This window comes from Eriocheir sinensis, chromosome 35 (genome assembly GCF_024679095.1).
Source record: "Eriocheir sinensis breed Jianghai 21 chromosome 35, ASM2467909v1, whole genome shotgun sequence".
Lineage (NCBI taxonomy): Eukaryota > Metazoa > Arthropoda > Malacostraca > Decapoda > Varunidae > Eriocheir > Eriocheir sinensis.
Window position 1 is genome coordinate 6,176,846 of NC_066543.1, and position 17,500 is coordinate 6,194,345.

The following is a 17,500-nucleotide window of genomic DNA, read 5'->3' on the forward strand; positions in this document are numbered from 1 at the left end:
TTATGATTGGGCGGGGAAGTGGCAGATGGAATTCAATGTCGGGAAGTGTAGTATTCTGAGTGTAGGTAGGAGTAACCCCTCACATAATTACTCCTTAAATGGCACTCCTTTAAAAAGGTCTGGGTGTGAGAGGGACTAGGAGTCTTAGTAAGCACTGACCTCCGTCCAAGGGCCCAATGCATTCAGGCTAAGAATCGTGCAAACAGGGTACTGGGTATCATCTCGAGGAGCGTAAGCAATAGGAACGCTGAGGTTACCCTTAAACTTTACTTAACTCTAGTTAGACCTCACCTTGATTACGCGGTCCAGTTCTGGTCACCCTACTATAGAATGGATATCAAAATGTTAGAATCTGTACAGAGAAGGATGACAAAAATTATTCAAGATGTGAGAAACTTGCTCTATGAGGATAAACTTAAGCATTTAAATCTACACTCTCTAGAAAGGCGAAGGTTGCGAGGAGACCTTAGCGAGGTCTATAAATGGATGAAGGGCCTTAATAAAGGGGATGTTAATAGGGTTCTGGTAGTAAAAGAGCCAGGTAGGACACGTAGCAATGGTCTTAAGTTAGACAAATTCAGATTCAGCAAAGACATAGGCAAGAATTGGTTCACAAATAGAGTGGTGGATGAATGGAACAGGTTTAGCAACAATGTTGTGGGTGCCAATACCATAGATACATTCAAGAAGAGGATGGATAAATTCATGGATAGTGAAGTAAGGTGGGGTTAGGATAACAGGAGTTGCCTTGTACAGGCCAACCGGCCTCTTGCAGACTCCTTACGTTCTTATGTTCTTAAGAGGAGGGGAGTTGATGAGCAAGAGCCTTTGACACCACTCTGTCTAGCAGATTTGTGTGTGTCGAACCCCTCCCCCCTCCCCCACACACGAGATGCATACTCTATACGAGGGCGGACAAGGCTCCTGTATAGGGACAGCATGAGAGCGGGAAAAGAAAAACTGGTGGAGAAGATACAGAAGGCACCGCCAGAAAGCTGATTCAGCGAGAGAGAAGATATGAAGTTTCTAGTTAAGATTTTGAGTTAAGGATAGACCGAGAATGTATATTGTAGAAGAAGGGGACAGCCGTGTGTTTCCGAAGAATAGGGGATAAGTGTTTGGAAGATTATGTCGAGTTGATAGGTGGAGAAATTGAGTTATTGAGGCACTGAAGGACACCAAGTTCCTTTTTCCCCAATCGGAAATAATAGTTAGATCTGAGACATAGGAGTGGATAGGGCAGCATTTTATGGAAATATCATTAAAGAACTACAGACAGAGAGTGGAAGATAGGACACAGCTCTGCGGGACACCAATGTTGACAGGTTCAGAGGAAGAACAGTGACCGTCTACCACAGGAGTGATAGATCGGCCGGAATGGACTCTGAAGATAAAGGTACAAAGAGAGGGAAAGAAACCGTAGGAGGTTAATTATTGAGAGAGCAAAGACTTGTGCAAGACTCTGTCAAAAGCTTTTGATATGTCTAAGGCAACAGCAAAAGTTTCACCGAAACGGCTAAAAGAGGATGACCAGGAGTCTGTTAGGAAGGAAAGAAGATCACTAGTAGAACGCCCTTTGCAAAACCAATACTTGCGAACAGATAGGTCAGAAGTTGATAGATGCTTAAGAATCTTCTGGTTAAGGATTAATTCAAAAGTTTTAGGAAGACAGGAAAGTCAATCTACAGGACGGTCACCCTTCTTAGGAACAGGCTGTATGTAGGCGTACTTCCAGCAGGAAGCACAGTTTTTAAGGACATTAGGAGGCACTCCATCAGGCCCATTAGCCTGCTGAGGATTGAGGAAAGAGAGGGCATAGAAAATATTACTCTTAAAAATTTTAATAACAGGCATAGTGGAGTCAAAGGGGGAACGAGTGAGAGAAATATGCTATGACTCGTACAAATGTGAAGTTTTAGAGAAAATTTGAGCGAAGAGTTCAGCCTTAGACAGATGTGGCAGCAGCGCTGCCATCAGGACTAAAGAGATAAGGGAAATATGAAGAAGTGAAATTGTTGGAGATATATTTGGCTAGGTGACAGAAGTCTCAGGAAGAATTAGAAAAAAGATAGGTTGTGGCATTTTCTATTGATAAAAAGGATTATTGGTAAGTCGGAGAACAGATTTGGCACGATTCCGTGCAAAAATGTAAAGATCATGGTCAGCAGGAGTGCGAAGGCTCTGGTACCTTTTGTCAGCTGCCTCTCTGTCTTTGATAGCACGAGAACAAGCGTGATTAAACCAAGGCTTTTTAACAAAAGGAATAGAGAAAGTACGTGGAATGTGTGCGCTGGGCACAGTCAGAGGATTTTCTGTCCTGAAAGCAGTAATCATTCCACAACAGGAATTCGGAAAGTACACCCTAAGGTCGTCCCACCGAGCTGAAGCAAAATGACAGAGGATTAGTGCTGCCTCACATAGACAAGGGTATTATGTCATTCACAATAGTTTTGGTAACTTCTTTCTGATTTTCTTTTATCTTTTTACATTTTTTTTTTCTGGGCACATCATTAATATCAATTGAGGAATTTGACATAAAGATCAGACGGCAGGGCTGGTAGGAACCATGTATGTGGGATCTATCGAGGCCAATCCAAGGCCTGACTGTGAAAGCACTGATTGATGCGTGGCCGTGTCTGGGTGTGTGATGTCTGTCTGCTTTTATGTGTATACATGGATGGACGCATGATAGAGAGGAAGGGTTCGGGATAGTGGTGTAAAACTGAGTATAAATGGTGGGGAATAGCCATCAGCGGCAAGTTTGTTTGCAGATGACATTGTCTTGTTAGTCAGAGCGGGACCTGGAGTTTACATGCAAAGACTGCTGTGCCTTTACTGGTGTTTTTGCAGCATTCCTTGTGCAGGGGCCAGGCACTGGTACGAAAGTGAGGTAATGGAGCATGGAGGTGGACGGCGACACCGCAAAATGAGGCACATGAGTCTGGAGCAAGTGAGACACGAGCGAAAAAGGTGACCTAAAAGTAAATCATACCCGCATCGCCTTCATAATTTTCAGTTTTGTGTTAGTTTCATATGCAATTAAAGCATGTCTGCCTCTCTGCAAAACTGCCAGAGCTTCATCCGGTTCATAGTATACCTCCATTTTTTGTCGCAGCCGATCATACAGCGGTCCCGGGGTGTAGCGCACCATGTGCTCCAAGTAGCCGCCGTTATACAACACCGCTATCCTTTGATAGAAAAGGAAAGTATCCTTATCGTAGGACTTTGTTTTATAGTCACATTTGAAATATTAAACAACAGTGAAAACAGTGAAGCGTTACTTAGTGGACCGATGGAGACTGTATAAGATCAAGTTTAAGAAAAGATTAACTTGTAATTAAAATAGTTATGGAGCTCCGCCTTCTGCCCCTGCGGCATATGTTTACCTGTAGTGGCTGTTGAGCAACTCTTGGAGAGTGCGTAGGCGCCTCTGGTAGATAGTAGTGGTGAAGATGCTCACCAGGTTGCAGGTGTAGGCGGCCGTGGCTACCAGACAGGCGAGGAGCCACACTGCCACGAACACCCGCTGCCACTGGGCTTCGGGCAGGGTGGGGATGCCCTGGGACACCAAGGCGCGTGGCAAGTCCTGCCACACTGCTGCCCCACCATCTAGTGAAGGCTGCCGCCGGCGACCCGCCGTCGTCCGCTCCTACGGAGAGAACAGGTTAGGGAAACCATATGGCATATAACCCACAAATAACACGCAGCACCTGATCCGCCCCTACCAACATACCAACATAAAACTCTTCGTTTTCATCACTTTGGCAAAATATTTAGAGCATGACAAACTTTAAAGAGTAAACAATATATTACAATTACTGTAAGAGAATAAACACTTACCAAAGACACCATGAAAACAACAGCGATGACAACGACCACCACGAAGGAGGCCCAGGTGGAGGGGCTGAAGGGCCGCACGATGCTGAGCCATTCCGGAACGGGCATGGGACTGGGCATGAACACACTGGCGTGTTCTCTTCCAACAATATCAGACGGCTCAAAATATGCTACTCTTTCTTTTGATATGAAAAGTCCATTAAGTGTGAAATTTTTCTCCTTCCTCGCAACCATGCCTAAACAACCCACCCATGACCCGTTTTCGATAACACCCCACTTCAAGTCTGGGGGCTCTCGGGTCAGGGTGTACGTAAAGTTCAGCTTAGAAGAAATGGCTTTCAGCAAATGACGGTAATATCCGATACCAACGTCGGGGGCTGACGGTTTGTTGTACAGGAAAGGTGGATCAAAAAACCAAGTTGCTATGTGAAAAGTGTATCCCTCGAAGGACGGGAACCTGTCCGGGAAGAGAGCTTCCCAGCTGGCGAAGGCCTCGCGCCGCCACGGGCCGAGGAGCTGTACGCCGCCGGGGGAGAAGGGCAGCACCGTGTGCACCCAAAGGGCGTCGAGGCGTGGGTCCGCCTGGGCCGAGAGGTGCCCGATGAGCGCCACATTCTCCACACCGCTGAGCGCCTCGTGCCGCAGCAGGTCGGTGCCGGGTGACGGCCCCAGGCTGAAGAGCAGCAGGTTTCGGGGCTTCCAGTAGAGCCACAGAGACTGTAGCAGCTCGGGCCGCGGCGTGAACCACAACAATACATGCAGCATCTTAGAAAAGATGAAGGAACTACCACCAAGCATCGACTGCCACCGGCTATCACTGAGGCTGAGGGTAAGGGTGAGATGCGGCGTGCGGCGTACCACCTCCAAGCCCATGACTGCCCGCTGCACGTCTGCTGGAAGGGTGGTGTCCAGGTGCAGCGTCAGCGGCTTCCCGCGGGCGGGACCGGACAACACGTCGCTTAGCACCTGCAGCTGCCCCTCGTTCGCTGCTGAAGTGCTTCTCACCAGGAGGAGGAGGAGGAGGAAGGTGAGAGCTAGGGCGGTCCCTTGCATGATAGAATTTGAATTTTTATCAATGGTGATGATGATGGAATGGTGGTGGTGACCTACCCGTGGCCCAAGTCAAAACAGGATTGACGCCCGCCACACATCGTCCAATATCTTATATACTTACTGGCACTCCTGTGTTGTGCTGGCCTTGATTTATGACGCTAATATGTTTCTTAAATAAAAACTTGTCTTTCAAGTAGCAAAACCAAGCATCCCCGGCATAAAGCGTCTTAAGGAATCTTGCTGCATACTACTTCAGCTTTTTCACTCCCTTGACATGGTTCACAAAGTGCTTCCTCTCATTCCTCCCTCCTCCGGTCAGACAATACCGTTGCCGGGAAGCCAGTTGTTTCTGAGATTCACAAAAATACTCTGTGCTAGAATTTCAATATCTACTTTCTAGTGCTGCGGGAATGACACTAATAATGGAAATACATATCAGAGGTGTATGTCACACTATTTGAATACGAAAAAAAAAAACATACAAAGGGCCATAAATTCTTCTTTCACTGCACCTTCCTGTTGTGATAATGGAGGAGGAGGAGGAGGAGTGAGAGAGGGAACCAGCACAGAGAGAGAGAGAGAGAGAGAGAGAGAGAGAGAGTGTGAGTGTGTGTGTGTGTGTGTGTGTGTGTGTGTGTGTGCGCTCTCTGGGGTGGAGGGGCAATGGATGGATATTCATCGACAACTGGGACTTCTTCTATAGCACCGATTGCTTGTTCGCCAGGGATGGGGCTTCTTCGCAATTCTCGGCAAATGAGGGGATCCAGGTCTTATCAGATTTCCTTGAGATATTAATTAAGTTTTTGGCAAGATTTATCTAGGATACACGATGGGAAATGATCACCGAGCGAGGCCTTTTTATGTTCAGAATACAACTAGACAGCTGCATATTAATTATAGGAGAGGGCCGAAGGTTAGATTGAGCGTTAATTATATACTCTAATGGTAGAAATCATAAAAATATAATAGACTGATTGAATGAAGATTGAAATATGAGACTACGGGGCAGCTTTAAACGTGACATTATGGTTATCAGGGAGACATGGATAGACACATCAAGTAAAAACTAATCGGAATTGGAAATAGTGTTCTGGGAGTTTAAAATCGATGAAAAGCAAAGGAAAGGAGCAGAGTTTGCCTCACACTTAAATGATATGTTATATTGAAGTCGATTAGATGTCAACTCAGAATCGCCAGACTTATATAAGAACAGATCAAGATGCTAGTGCACTGCATGGTAAATTTGGCAGATTGTATTAGGCCTCGGAAGGGAGGTGACAGGTGGACGTCAGTGTCGGGGAGAGTGGTATTCTGAGTGTAGGAAGAATGCTGACCACTAAGCAGGTTTGAATGTGTGTGATATTTAGGTGTCCTAGTAAAGCCTGATCCCTGGCCAAGGAACAACTGCATTCAGAATAAGAATAGATACACAGGGCACTGAATTTTATCACAAGGAGCATCAGCAAGCTTTATTTGGCATTAAACCTCATCTCAATTAAGTGATACAGATCTGGACTCCGTACTAAAAGAATGAGCTCAAACAAGTTGGAATCAGTGTAAAGGAAAAAGACAGAATGATGTATGGATAAACTGCAATGTCTAAATCTGCTCAAAGGAGAAGGGAACGAAGGGACTTGATTGTTTACAAATGGGTAGAGGGCTATGGTGGTGTTAATAGGGTTATGTTAGTAAGAGCAGGGTACAGCAAGTATAAAAAGGTCAGAGTTAGATAAATTCTAATAAAAAAAAAATATAGGCAAAAAATTGTTTAGCAATAGAGGGGCCTGGACGCGCGGGAGGCTTCCCCGTTGCATCCACATCCAGGGAGCCTGCCGTCAGTGACGGCTGCAGGGCAAAGCCTACGGAACCCCTGCACCTCGAAGAAGGAAAGGCCCCCAAGCCCCCCTCTTTGTTTGGGGGATAGCCGGGGCTGCGCCCGCCCGTGGAACCAGGTCCGGGGTTAACCTTCGGAGGGTTCTGCGTGTGGGCTTCTGGAACATCTGGAGCCTCTCGGACGATGATCGACTGCACTTTCTATCAAAGGAGTTCAGACGGCTGAGAGTGCATATACTAGTGGCACTCTCTGAGACGAGGGGGCCTGGCAGTGGTGAGATCAGTAATGGGGGGAGTACACCTTCTACTGGCCCGGCATGGGCAACAGTTTCCGTCTCATGGGGATAGCTATGGGCATCTCTAGCCAACTGCTGTAATTTGTGGATATGTGTGTGTGTGTGTGTGTGTATCAGTCAGCTCCCAGTTTGTTACTTTGTTCAAGTTCACGCTTCTGATTCACATTTAATTGTTTATCTTTTTAGTTACGGTGGCTTTTGAGAGACAGGCCAGGAAACTGACGTTAGGAATAAAAGGAACGGAATAAATGGAAGAAATATGAGAAAGGAATGAAACAAAAAAGCAAAGTGCCATCATTGTGCTTTTTTCTCATAATTATCTGCTTAGCAAGGCATTCTTCACAGACTTGCGAGTCACTTTTTTTAATAAACACCGCCAAACCTGATGGCATTCAGACACACCTGTGTGAACTCAGGCACACCTGACTTTCCATTTGAAGCAGCAGTAACGAAGCCTCAGGAGAGTTTAGGTGAAGCCCTCACCAAGTTGGCGGTGCAAGCAAGGCGCCTCCCTTTCAGAGAGCCAGGGAGACTCGGGCGCCGCTCACGAGTGTTCCCGAAAGGTCTTGGAAACAACTTGAACTCAAGCTTCCTTGAGAACACAACCTGTAGGGCACTCTGGCTTCCTCCGTGTGTGTGTGTGTGTGTGTATGTGTGTGAGAAAGTCTGTCTGTCTGTGTGTGTGTGTGTGTGTGTGTGTGTGTGTGTGTGTGTATGTCAGAGATGGATTGAATACAAGAGTTGTGTAATCGAATACGAATACGAATAATTCAAATTCCAGCGAAAACGAATACGAATTCGAATGCATTGAAATGGTTATACTTCGAATAGAAATACAAATACTTCATTAAAGTATTCGTGAATTCACTGATGAATACTTTAATTGAAACATACCCTAATGACGTAACTGGGTATAGCACTGTTCAGAAGTTATGCAACAGTAAAAATGAGGTCATGAACCTTTACTATACACGTCCATTACACGTCCGCCCAGGAGGCTGGAGGTGTAAGGAACAACTGCTGTTATTTCTGATAGTAACTTTTGAAGTATTCGTCAAATTCTTCGCAGAATACGAATCCTTTTCCCTTGAATTCGAATACGAATAAGAATATCCTGATTTCTATCAATAATTATTCGAATGCGAATACGAATACACCCAAATACGGTATTAGAATGTATTCAAATATGAATAGTCCATCCCTGGTGTGTGTGTATGTGTGTGTGTGTGTGTGTGTGTGTGTGTGTGTGTGTGTGTGTGTGTGTGTGTGTGTGTTACAGGAGGTACAGGGATCACAATGTAGTGTTCCAGCAAAGGGGATTCAGTTGGAGCTCCAATCAGAACAGCTCTGGAAAAGTTATAACAATCAGGTTCTTAGCCAAACGTGGGAGGGAGAGACTGCCGACGGCGGGAAGGACAAATCGTGTTGGGACTTGGCATTACACTGCAGACGAAGCACACTGTCCAGAGAACGACTGGCTATCATAACAAGTAAATCAGCAGCGCCACATTATTGCCAGGCGGTTCTGATGTCGGTGTGTTAGCAGCTCAAGCAGTAGAGCGGCCCAGCCGGCCACCCAGGCCAGGACCAGGATGTAAAAGACGCCCTGCAGATGCTGGAGGGTGAGGGGCGTTGCGGCGGAGTCCCTTCCCGAGCCTCCACGATATATACCGCCCAGATTGATCCTGATCCACTCAATTTCCACCTTGGGAAAAGAACATGGTAGGGAGTACATCATGCATGTGGTGGCGGCCAGAGCGTGATGACTAAATATCATGATGTGCCTTCCAAGTAACTTTCATTGACCTTTGTGGTGAAAGGTGAACCAAAGATGGGGTGGAGCAACCCCCGCTGCCTGTTGCCTTTAATTAGTTCCCGTGAAAGTTTCGTGATTTGTTTCCTACTGAAATTTTTATTGAAGAAACACAATGAAATAGGATCCTTACTTTTTTGTGTAATGACAATTCTTATAATATTGTTTCTAAAATAATCCACATTATTATCCTTATTTGAACTCCAATTACAAACAGCACAACTATTACTATTACTACTACTACTACTTCTAATACAACTACTACAAGAACAACATGAACAACAACTACTACTACTACTACTACTACTACAAAAACAAGAAATACTTATACAACCACTATTACTACTACTACTGCTGCTACTATTCCTGCTTCTACAATTACGATTACTACTATCACTATTACGTTACAACAGCATCATTTATATTCATCCTCCATTTACACAGCACCGTCATTTAGTCGATCACTGATAACACAATATCTCTGAGACCCTACTCGGCGTGCTCACGGCGGTCTTTTGAACTCGTTAGCGATCTCTCCTTTTTATGAATAATTTTCTGCATTGCTCCTGAACTCATGCTAACCTTCCGAACCAACTGATGCGATCCTACCTGAGCCTATAATAATTGTTTGTGAATATATAGATAGCTTGATCAATAGCTAAACACTCTCTCTCTCTCTCTCTCTCTCTCTCTCTCTCTCTCTCTCTCTCTCTCTCTCTCTCTCTCTCTCTCTCTCTCTCTCTCTCTCTCTCTCTCTCTCTCTCTCTCTCAGCCTGGATGTGATAAATTTGGCCAGTGTTATCAAATTTAGTTGTTTTAAAGAACAATGCTGAATGGTCTCAAAATTACGTTACATCTGACTTTAAGATAATCTTTTATTTCCTTCATTAATACATAAAAAAAATATTAAGGTTATTACTTTTGCGAACATTAAGTGGAATCCAGTAAATTCGTGCAGTAAACTCGTGCATATTTGTTTTCCTTTGCAAATAACATTCAGTAAACTGAAACTTTTCAGTGAGATGATATTCATGCTTTTCTCTTCAAGTGGTTACCTTGCGCCAGTGCCGAATCAACCCAGGACAGCTGCCGTGGTCAAACTTGCTCTTCCAAGGCGTGTGTTTTGGAAAGTACCACCCAATCTGGGAGCTGGTCACCGCGTCCTCCAAGGTGTACCACCCGTCCTCCTGCTGCCATGTTCCATGTTCATTATCCTTACTTCCATTAAAACTATGGATATTACCATTACTCTTTAAATATGTGTGTGTGTGTATGTGTGTGTGTGTGTGTGTGTGTGTGTGTGTGTGTGTCATCCATTATAAAAGTAATTCACATGCTTGGAAGGACACATGTCTATTTACCTTTAATGTTTCAAGAAATAAGAACTTCACGTACGCCTCGTACATCAATAAAGCACGAGTCCCTTTGGACAGGGCAAGAACAGCATCTCACCATGTCGGGAACACGTCACGTCGCTGCTGCAGGCGGCGTATGAGTGGGTCCGTGGACTCCTGCAGGAATGTGACGCTGAAAGAACCGTCGTCAACCACGGCCATTCTGCAAATAAAACGCGAACATAATAGCAATAATATTTTTGTGTAGTGCAGAAACCTCACCAAAGAAATCCTTTTTACTTATTCTCGGTAGTGTAAAGACAATAAACTCAGCACCTGATGCGGCTGTCGGCGAGCTGCTGCAGTGAGGCGAGTCGTTGCGGGTAGGCTGGGCTGGTGAACATGCCCACCAGGTTGCAGGTGTAGGCGGCAGTGACGACCAGACAACAGGGCAGCCACACGGCAAGGAATACCCGCTGCCACTGTGTCAGCGGCAAGACGGGGGCACTCTAGCACACCATGGCGCCATACAGCTCCAGCCACGAGACAATGGCACTGCTGTGGGAAGACTTGACCTGTGGCCTGAGGGCGGCCACCCCCACACGGCCGGACGACCCCCCCACAAACACACCGTAATTATTATTCAGGATGTAATTATCGGTTGTTTCTGCCATAATACGCATGAAGCAGACGAGAAAGGGAAGCAAGACAAGAAGTATGGCCCAGACGGTGGGGGTGAAGGGCCGCACCAGACTTACCCACTCCGGGAGGGGCTGCGGTATGGCTAGGAATAGCCGCATACTCATCGTCCACAACAACTCTGACCGATCAAAATCAGCGTTTCGACCCTAGGCAAAAGTTAATGCGTTGATGGTGAATGATTTCTCTTTCCTGGCAATCATTCCAAGAAGACCCGACCACGAGCCATTTTCGATGGATCCCCACTTCGAGTCTGGAGGTTCCACTATTAACGTGTACGTGAAATTAAGTTTAGCTGAGAAGCATTCTATCATAGACACTGCCACACCTCTTCCAACTATGTTAGTTCCTGAAGTGTCTTTGTAAACGTATGGTGCGTCATTCATGAAGGTAGCCAGATGAAAAGTGTATCCCTCGAAGGACGGGAAGTCCGGGAAGAGCGTCTCCCAGCTGGGGAAGGCCTCGCGCCGCCATGGACCGAGGAGCCGCACGCCGCCGGGGGAGAAGGGCAGCACAGTGTACACCCCGAGGGCGTCGGCGCGTGGGTCCGCCTGGGGCGAAAGGTGCCCGATGAGCGCCACATTCTCCACGCCGCTGAGTGCCTCGTGCAGCAGCAGGTCGGTGCCAGGAGACGGCCCAAGGCTGAAGAGCAGCAAGTTGCGGGGCATCCAGTGGAGCCACAGCGTCTGCAGGAGCTCGGGCCGCGGCGTGAGCCACAGCACCACGTGCAGCACCGTGGAGGCGATGCCAGGAAGCGCCATCTGCCGTCTGTTGTACATGAGACCATGGGTGAAAATAATATGCGGCGTGCGGCGCACCGCCTCCACACCCACGACTGCCCGCCTCATATTTGCCGGAAGGGCGGCGTCCAGGTGCAGCGCCAGCGGCCTCCCGCGGGCGGGGCCATACACAACCTCGTTTAGCACCTGCAGCTGCCCCTTGATGGCTCCTGAACTGCTGTTCACCAAGAAGTGAAGGCAGCAACTTAGAGCTAAACTTGCCGTTCTTACTGTTGGTGGTGACATGCCGGGGTTCTAGTGTTGTTTCGTTTTTTTTTTTTTTTTTTTAACAGCAAAGGAGACAGCTCAGGGGCAAAAAAAAGGAAACAATAATGACAAAAAAAAAGCCCGCTACTCAGTGCTCCTATAAAAAGCGTTCAGAGGAGTGGCCGAGAGAGAGGTCAATTTCGGGAGGAGAGGTGTCCTGATACCTTCCTCTTGAAAGAGTTCAAGTTGTAGGCAGCAGTGGTGGTAAGAATGTAGTGCCAGAGACCCCCTCTTGTCGCAGTAGGATCAGGACTGACGCCGATAACCACTCGTTTTGCTTCACGGCCTTGTCTCAGCACAGATTATAAATATCAATCTATAGCTTCAGGGAAATGGCTGGAGATAAGTTATTGCAGAAACAGCGAGTAGTTTCTTCGAATGAGTGAAAAAATGTTAAGCACGTACTTATATGAATAAAAAATGGCTGCTTTTAGTTTTTTTAAGATTTCATAAGTTCGCTTGTTTGATAAATAACTATGTAAGTATAAGTTATACACTTACATAGGGAACAGGATTCGGCGTCACCGCGGCCTCACGACACCATCAGGGGACGTACGAGCTCTGCTACGTGCGCATGTCCAAGTCTCTTAAGTATTTTATATCTGCCCACCGTCATGTCAACAATCTGGCAAAAAAAGGCCTCTATTACTTCCACACACACACACACACACACACACACACACAAGCAGCAAACACACACACACACAAAAAAAAAAAAAAAAAAAAAAAACGATCATGAGGGGAACTTGCATTATGTTAAACTTTCACATTTCAGCGCTTTTTGCCAAGAGAGCACAGACAGCTGCTGCCTCTACGAGATCCATAACGCCACGTACTGACCTCATTAGTGGCCGCCACCGAGTGGCTCGTGTGCAGGGTGCACCTACTCACCATTTTTCGTGGCGACCATTTTTTTGTGGTGGCCACTTTTTGTGGCGGCCACTGACCACTAAAAAGTGTCTCATGTGAACCCAGCCTAAGGCTCTTCGTCTCATCAGCTCTCGTCCTCTTACTGATAGTCTTCTACCTCTTAAATTCCGCTGCCATGATGCCTCTCTTTCTATCTTCCATTGATATTTTCATGCTGGCTGCTCTTCTGAACTTGCTAACTGCATGCCTCCCCCCCTCCCGCGGCCCCGCTGCACACGACTTTCTACTCATGCTCATCCCTATACTGTCCAAACCCCATATGCAAGAGTTAACCAGCACCTCCATTCTTTCATCCCCTTCACTGGTAAACTCTGTAACAGCCTTCCTTTTTCTGTATTTCCTCCTGCCTATGACTTGACTTTTTTCAAGAAGAGTGGATCAAGACACCTCTCCACCCGAAATTGACCTCTCTTTTGGCTACTCTTTACTTTTATCTTTTATGGGAGCGGCGAGTAGCTGGCTTTTTTTGTACTCTTTTTGTTGCCCTTGGGCCGTGTCCTTTGATGTAAAAAAAAAAAAAGTAGGCGGGAGGATAGATAAAGAGAGCAAGGGAACGGAAAGGATGGAGGAAAGACACGAAAAGAAAGCAGAAGGTGTGAGGACAGAGAAGAAAGGAGGAGATTATATGCGCGGAAGGGGAGGGAAGGGGAAGTGGAAGGGTACACATTAAGAGAGAAAAAGGGGCCGGGAAGACTGGGGATGAGAGAGGGAAGAGAACGAAAGAAAGCAGAAGGCGTGAAAACAAAAGAGAGCTGGAGGAAAGATGATAGGCGCAGAAGACACGATAAGGAGACTTGGAAGGAAGATGCGGGAGGGTAAGATGGATAAGAGGAGGGAAGAGGGAAGCTGGCAGAAAACGTGAAGACAAATGGGACGAAAGGAGGGAAATAGAGTGAGAGGGAAGGGGACGGGAGGAGGACGTGAAAGGGTACATATGAAGGGAGAAGATGCAGGACGGGAAGATTAGGGAAGAGGAAGGGAAGAGAATGAGGGGGCATAAAGCGTGAAGATAAGGGAACGAGAGGAAGGGAAGGGGAGAGGGGAATGAAGGGAGAAGATGCAGGACGGGAAGAGGAAGGGAAGAGAATGAGGGGGCATAAAGCTTGAAGACAAATGGGGCGGGAGGAAGGGAAGGGGAGAGGGGAATGAAGGGACGTGGAAAGGTACTTATGAAGGGAGGGAAGAGAGCAAAAGAAAGAAATGCAGAAAGCGTGAAGATGAAGTGGGCGGGAGGAGGGAAGCAGAGGGGCGGGGGGAGGGAGAGAGAGAGAGAGGCGGGAAGAGCAGGAGGAGGAAGCTGGAGAATATGCGTTGGGTTTTATATAATGAATATCTTAAAGGTAGATTATCTTAAGAAGGAGAATAGTAAGATTAATGGCGGCAGTTTCATATTTTATCCCGTAAAAAATGAATTAGAGTTGACTAGTTTTCACTTTCTTCTTCGTTTCTCTCGTCTTGATGCACCAGCGTTCGTCCTCACCGTTACGGCACGCATTACCTCCTTTTGGACTCAGCATCTGTAGGAGTGGCGAACCATGGAAAAAGTCTATTTGGGAACTACTCTCACCATTTTTTTAGAATATACAAGCACACAAAAAACGCATAACTAGAGGTCTAAATCACTGACTATCAACCCATCAACCCCTTCCCTTCTTAGTAACTCTTCTTCACACTTCACACTAACCAATCGCTTCCAGTACAACAAACAAAAACAACAGACCAGGAACATAAATAAAAATCCACACTACCTTCCCAACCTCCACACTAGCCCCTTTAAAACCCACAGTCCCGGGCAACGACCAAACACTTTCACCTCTTCGCACACCTCCACAGCTCACAAGCCAAACATTTCCCACGGTAAGACCCGACAACCTTTACCTTTAAGAACACGCAGTCTGCACACAACCCTCTCGCTCTGACAAGTCCTACACATTTCACTCGCTCCCCTCACATGTTAAAAAGCAGCTTATAGGCGGCCGGCGCGAGCACTGAGGGGTTGAGGGGTTGGTGGAAAGCGGCAGCAGGCGGAGGAGGGTGGAAGAGGTGACTGGACAGGGAGAGATGGTTGGGAAAACTCATAACTCTTCGGTGATGGTGGGAGGGATAGTGAGGATGGGTCGTAGTGGTAATGGGGAGGCAGTGATGAAGTGAGGTTAGGTTGCTGAGGGGTAGAAGGGTCGGTATAGTGGTGAGGCAGTGATGAGGTGAGGAATGAAGTGAAGCTGGTTAGAGGTGAACGGGAAATGAGGGCGGAGCCTGGTGGTGGTGAAGGATGAGGAATAAGGCTAGGAGGTGGTAGTGGCGGTGGTGGTGGTAGTGGTGATGGTGGTGCAGGCTGGCAGAGGTGATGGTGGTGAGCCGGCTATGAGATGAAGAACAGAGAGGTGGAGGGCGGGTGGGGCGAGGAGGGGCGGGACGGGGCGAGAGGGGTCTGATTAAAGGCGAGTGGATACCTTCCTGACGCCGCTAAGGAGGAGGATTTTCCCGGGAAGCTCAAAGGGCCATCCATCTTTCCTTGGGGGCGCGCGGAGCGGCTATCTGCACGCATGAAGGTTACTCGTCTTGCTTACCTTGACGGCCTCACACATGGCAGCATTATTAAGGCTGTCCAGGTGTTTACGGTATCTTCTGCCCCATGATGGACTGCACTGGTTGCTGTACGTGCTTTGTGACGCTGCCATAATAGCTTAAAATGAAATTTGATTAAATATTTCCGGCAAAAGCGTTAACTGCCTGAATAAAAGATGCACATTTTTAACTTCCGTAATAGAGTTCATTTTTTAAACTTAAAGCCAGTGCATCATCCATAGGTTTCATACAAAACTTTCAGCTCACGACAAGACAAATAAGACAAAAAATATTTGCATAAAAAATATCCCTAAATTGGCCTTTTTTTCTCAGGGCGGCGCAAAAATGAGATATGCATTTTATTCAGAAAATCAAGTGTATTTATTTATTCTCACAAAAAAAAGCCGTTCCAGTGCACCTTTTATTTATTAGTCTTTTAAAAGCAATTTACCGAGTACTCCTATCTGAACATCCCGAACAATACGAGGAATACACGATGGTTTGTGTGTGTGTGTGTGTGTGTGTGTGTGTGTGTGTGTGTGTGTGTGTGTGTGTGTTTGAGTATATTTTATGTGCAGGACTTTAGCGGGAAAAATACCACGCACAAATAACGCACTCCCTTCAGCAAAAACAACATGCACTCAACACTCCGTACCCACCACACACACACACACACACACACACACACACACACACACACACCTCCGCCCGGGTCAGACGAAAGGCACTCTGCTGCCAAGTGTCATGTGTCGACACCAGCCTGTGTGTTTTCCCCACCCGCTATCTGTTCCACCAGCTCCACCTCGTTTTTCCAAGTGTACGATAGATCATTCCATACACCGGACCAACAGTGTACTCAGTGCTCATAGTGGGACCGTTAATACAAGTGCTGCAGGCCGCCGCCCGCTGAGGCACGCCAATACTGCCATAATGAGGTGCCGCCGCTGTTTTACAACCTACCCACCCTGCTGCTATCAAACGTCACCTCCCTACCCAACAAGCTGATAGAAGGCACCATCACGGCAAGGTCAGTCAACAGTGGCGCCATCACTATCACCGAGGCCTGGCGGCTGAATCCTAAGGTGGCCAACATTCCTGGCTTCTCGCTTTTCCATCATCTCCGCAGCGACAGACGTGGTGGAGGAGTTGCTGTGTTCTGTCACAATACACTCCATCCCACACGACTTCCCGCTGACGTCCCTCAGGGGGTGGAGGCGGTGTGGCTCAGGGTCACACCATCCACGGCCCCCCGGGGAGCGGCTTCTATCATCTATTGCGTGTTTTACTCACCTCCCCGTAATGCTGCCAGGGACACACTTCTTCAACACCTCATCTACACTTCTGATGAACTCAGAGCAAAGTACCCGAGTTCCCGCCTCGTTATATGTGGGGACTTTAACGACCTTGACACCACCGGCCTCCAAGACCATCTACACTTAGCCCAACTGGTCGATTTTCCAACGCACGGTCGCAAGACTCTCGACCTTATCCTGACTGATCATACGGACCATTATTCTCCCCCTGTGCCCAAGCCTGCCTTAGACCGAAACCCCCATCTCTCAGTGTTGTGGGAGCCCTCCCCCACCACGTGCCCCCTTCAGAAGACCGTTACCAAGACATATCTTCCCCTCACCGACGCAGGCATTTGCGATTTTGGCCAGTGGATAACACACCACCCGTGGACTGAGGTGACCAAATAAACTAATTCTTTAACGCCCTTCCCTGTGTTTCACACCTCACGGCCGGAGAAGAAGCCGTGGCCATTAATATACACTTTTCAAACATGCCAGACTCCCCCACCCCCCCCTTGACCTTGTCCGTCTCTCGATCTTCCTACCTCGATCTCCTACCTCAATAAACCGTTGATTATTATTATTATTATTATTATTATTATTATTATTATTATTATTATACACCCACCCGCCCACACACACACACAACCCCCTCCCCCGAAGAGAAAGTACCTCCGCTAAGCTTGAAAACGTACCACACAGAACTGAAGAATATTTAATAAATGCGAGGAGCCGGGAAAGGTACAGTCATTGAGAAATATTCATAAAAATATCAGGCGTAAAAAAAATATTCTGCCTC

The 17,500-nt window shown here is 47.1% G+C and overlaps 2 protein-coding genes across 9 annotated transcripts in view; both read right to left on the bottom strand.

Moving 5' to 3' along the window:
* Positions 1-935: 935 nt before the first annotated feature.
* On the bottom strand, positions 936-5,322 carry LOC127007315 (uncharacterized). Its single transcript, XM_050878117.1, has 2 exons — positions 3,387-5,322; positions 936-3,188 (listed from the first exon to the last, which is right to left on the bottom strand). The coding sequence occupies exon 1, from the start codon at positions 4,888-4,890 to the stop codon at positions 3,757-3,759; it is 1,134 nt and encodes a 377-aa protein (XP_050734074.1). The 5' UTR covers positions 4,891-5,322; the 3' UTR covers positions 936-3,188; positions 3,387-3,756.
* A 4,302-nt stretch (positions 5,323-9,624) lies between these two features.
* The window catches only part of LOC127007316 (uncharacterized), a 286,714-nt gene continuing 278,838 nt past the window's right edge, over positions 9,625-17,500 (bottom strand). For 4 of the 8 annotated variants that reach the window (XR_007760177.1, XR_007760174.1, XR_007760179.1 and 1 more), the window contains 3 exons: positions 12,413-12,536; positions 10,285-10,389; positions 9,625-10,022 (listed from right to left, as the gene is read on the bottom strand). Coding sequence is in view for 2 of the 8 variants with exons in the window: in XM_050878119.1 (XP_050734076.1) it covers positions 9,928-10,022; positions 10,285-10,389 (200 nt within the window). In the remaining 6 variants the exon portion in view is untranslated. Of the gene's footprint in view, positions 10,023-10,193; positions 10,390-12,412; positions 12,537-17,500 lie in introns of all 8 variants that reach the window. The other 4 variants (XR_007760178.1, XM_050878119.1, XR_007760175.1 and 1 more) reach the window with 3 other exon arrangements.

What these genes read in the sequence shown, in the direction of transcription:
- LOC127007315 (XM_050878117.1), bottom strand. Translation starts at nt 4,890, where the DNA reads ATGCAAGGGACCGCCCTAGCTCTCACCTTCCTCCTCCTCCTCCTCCTG.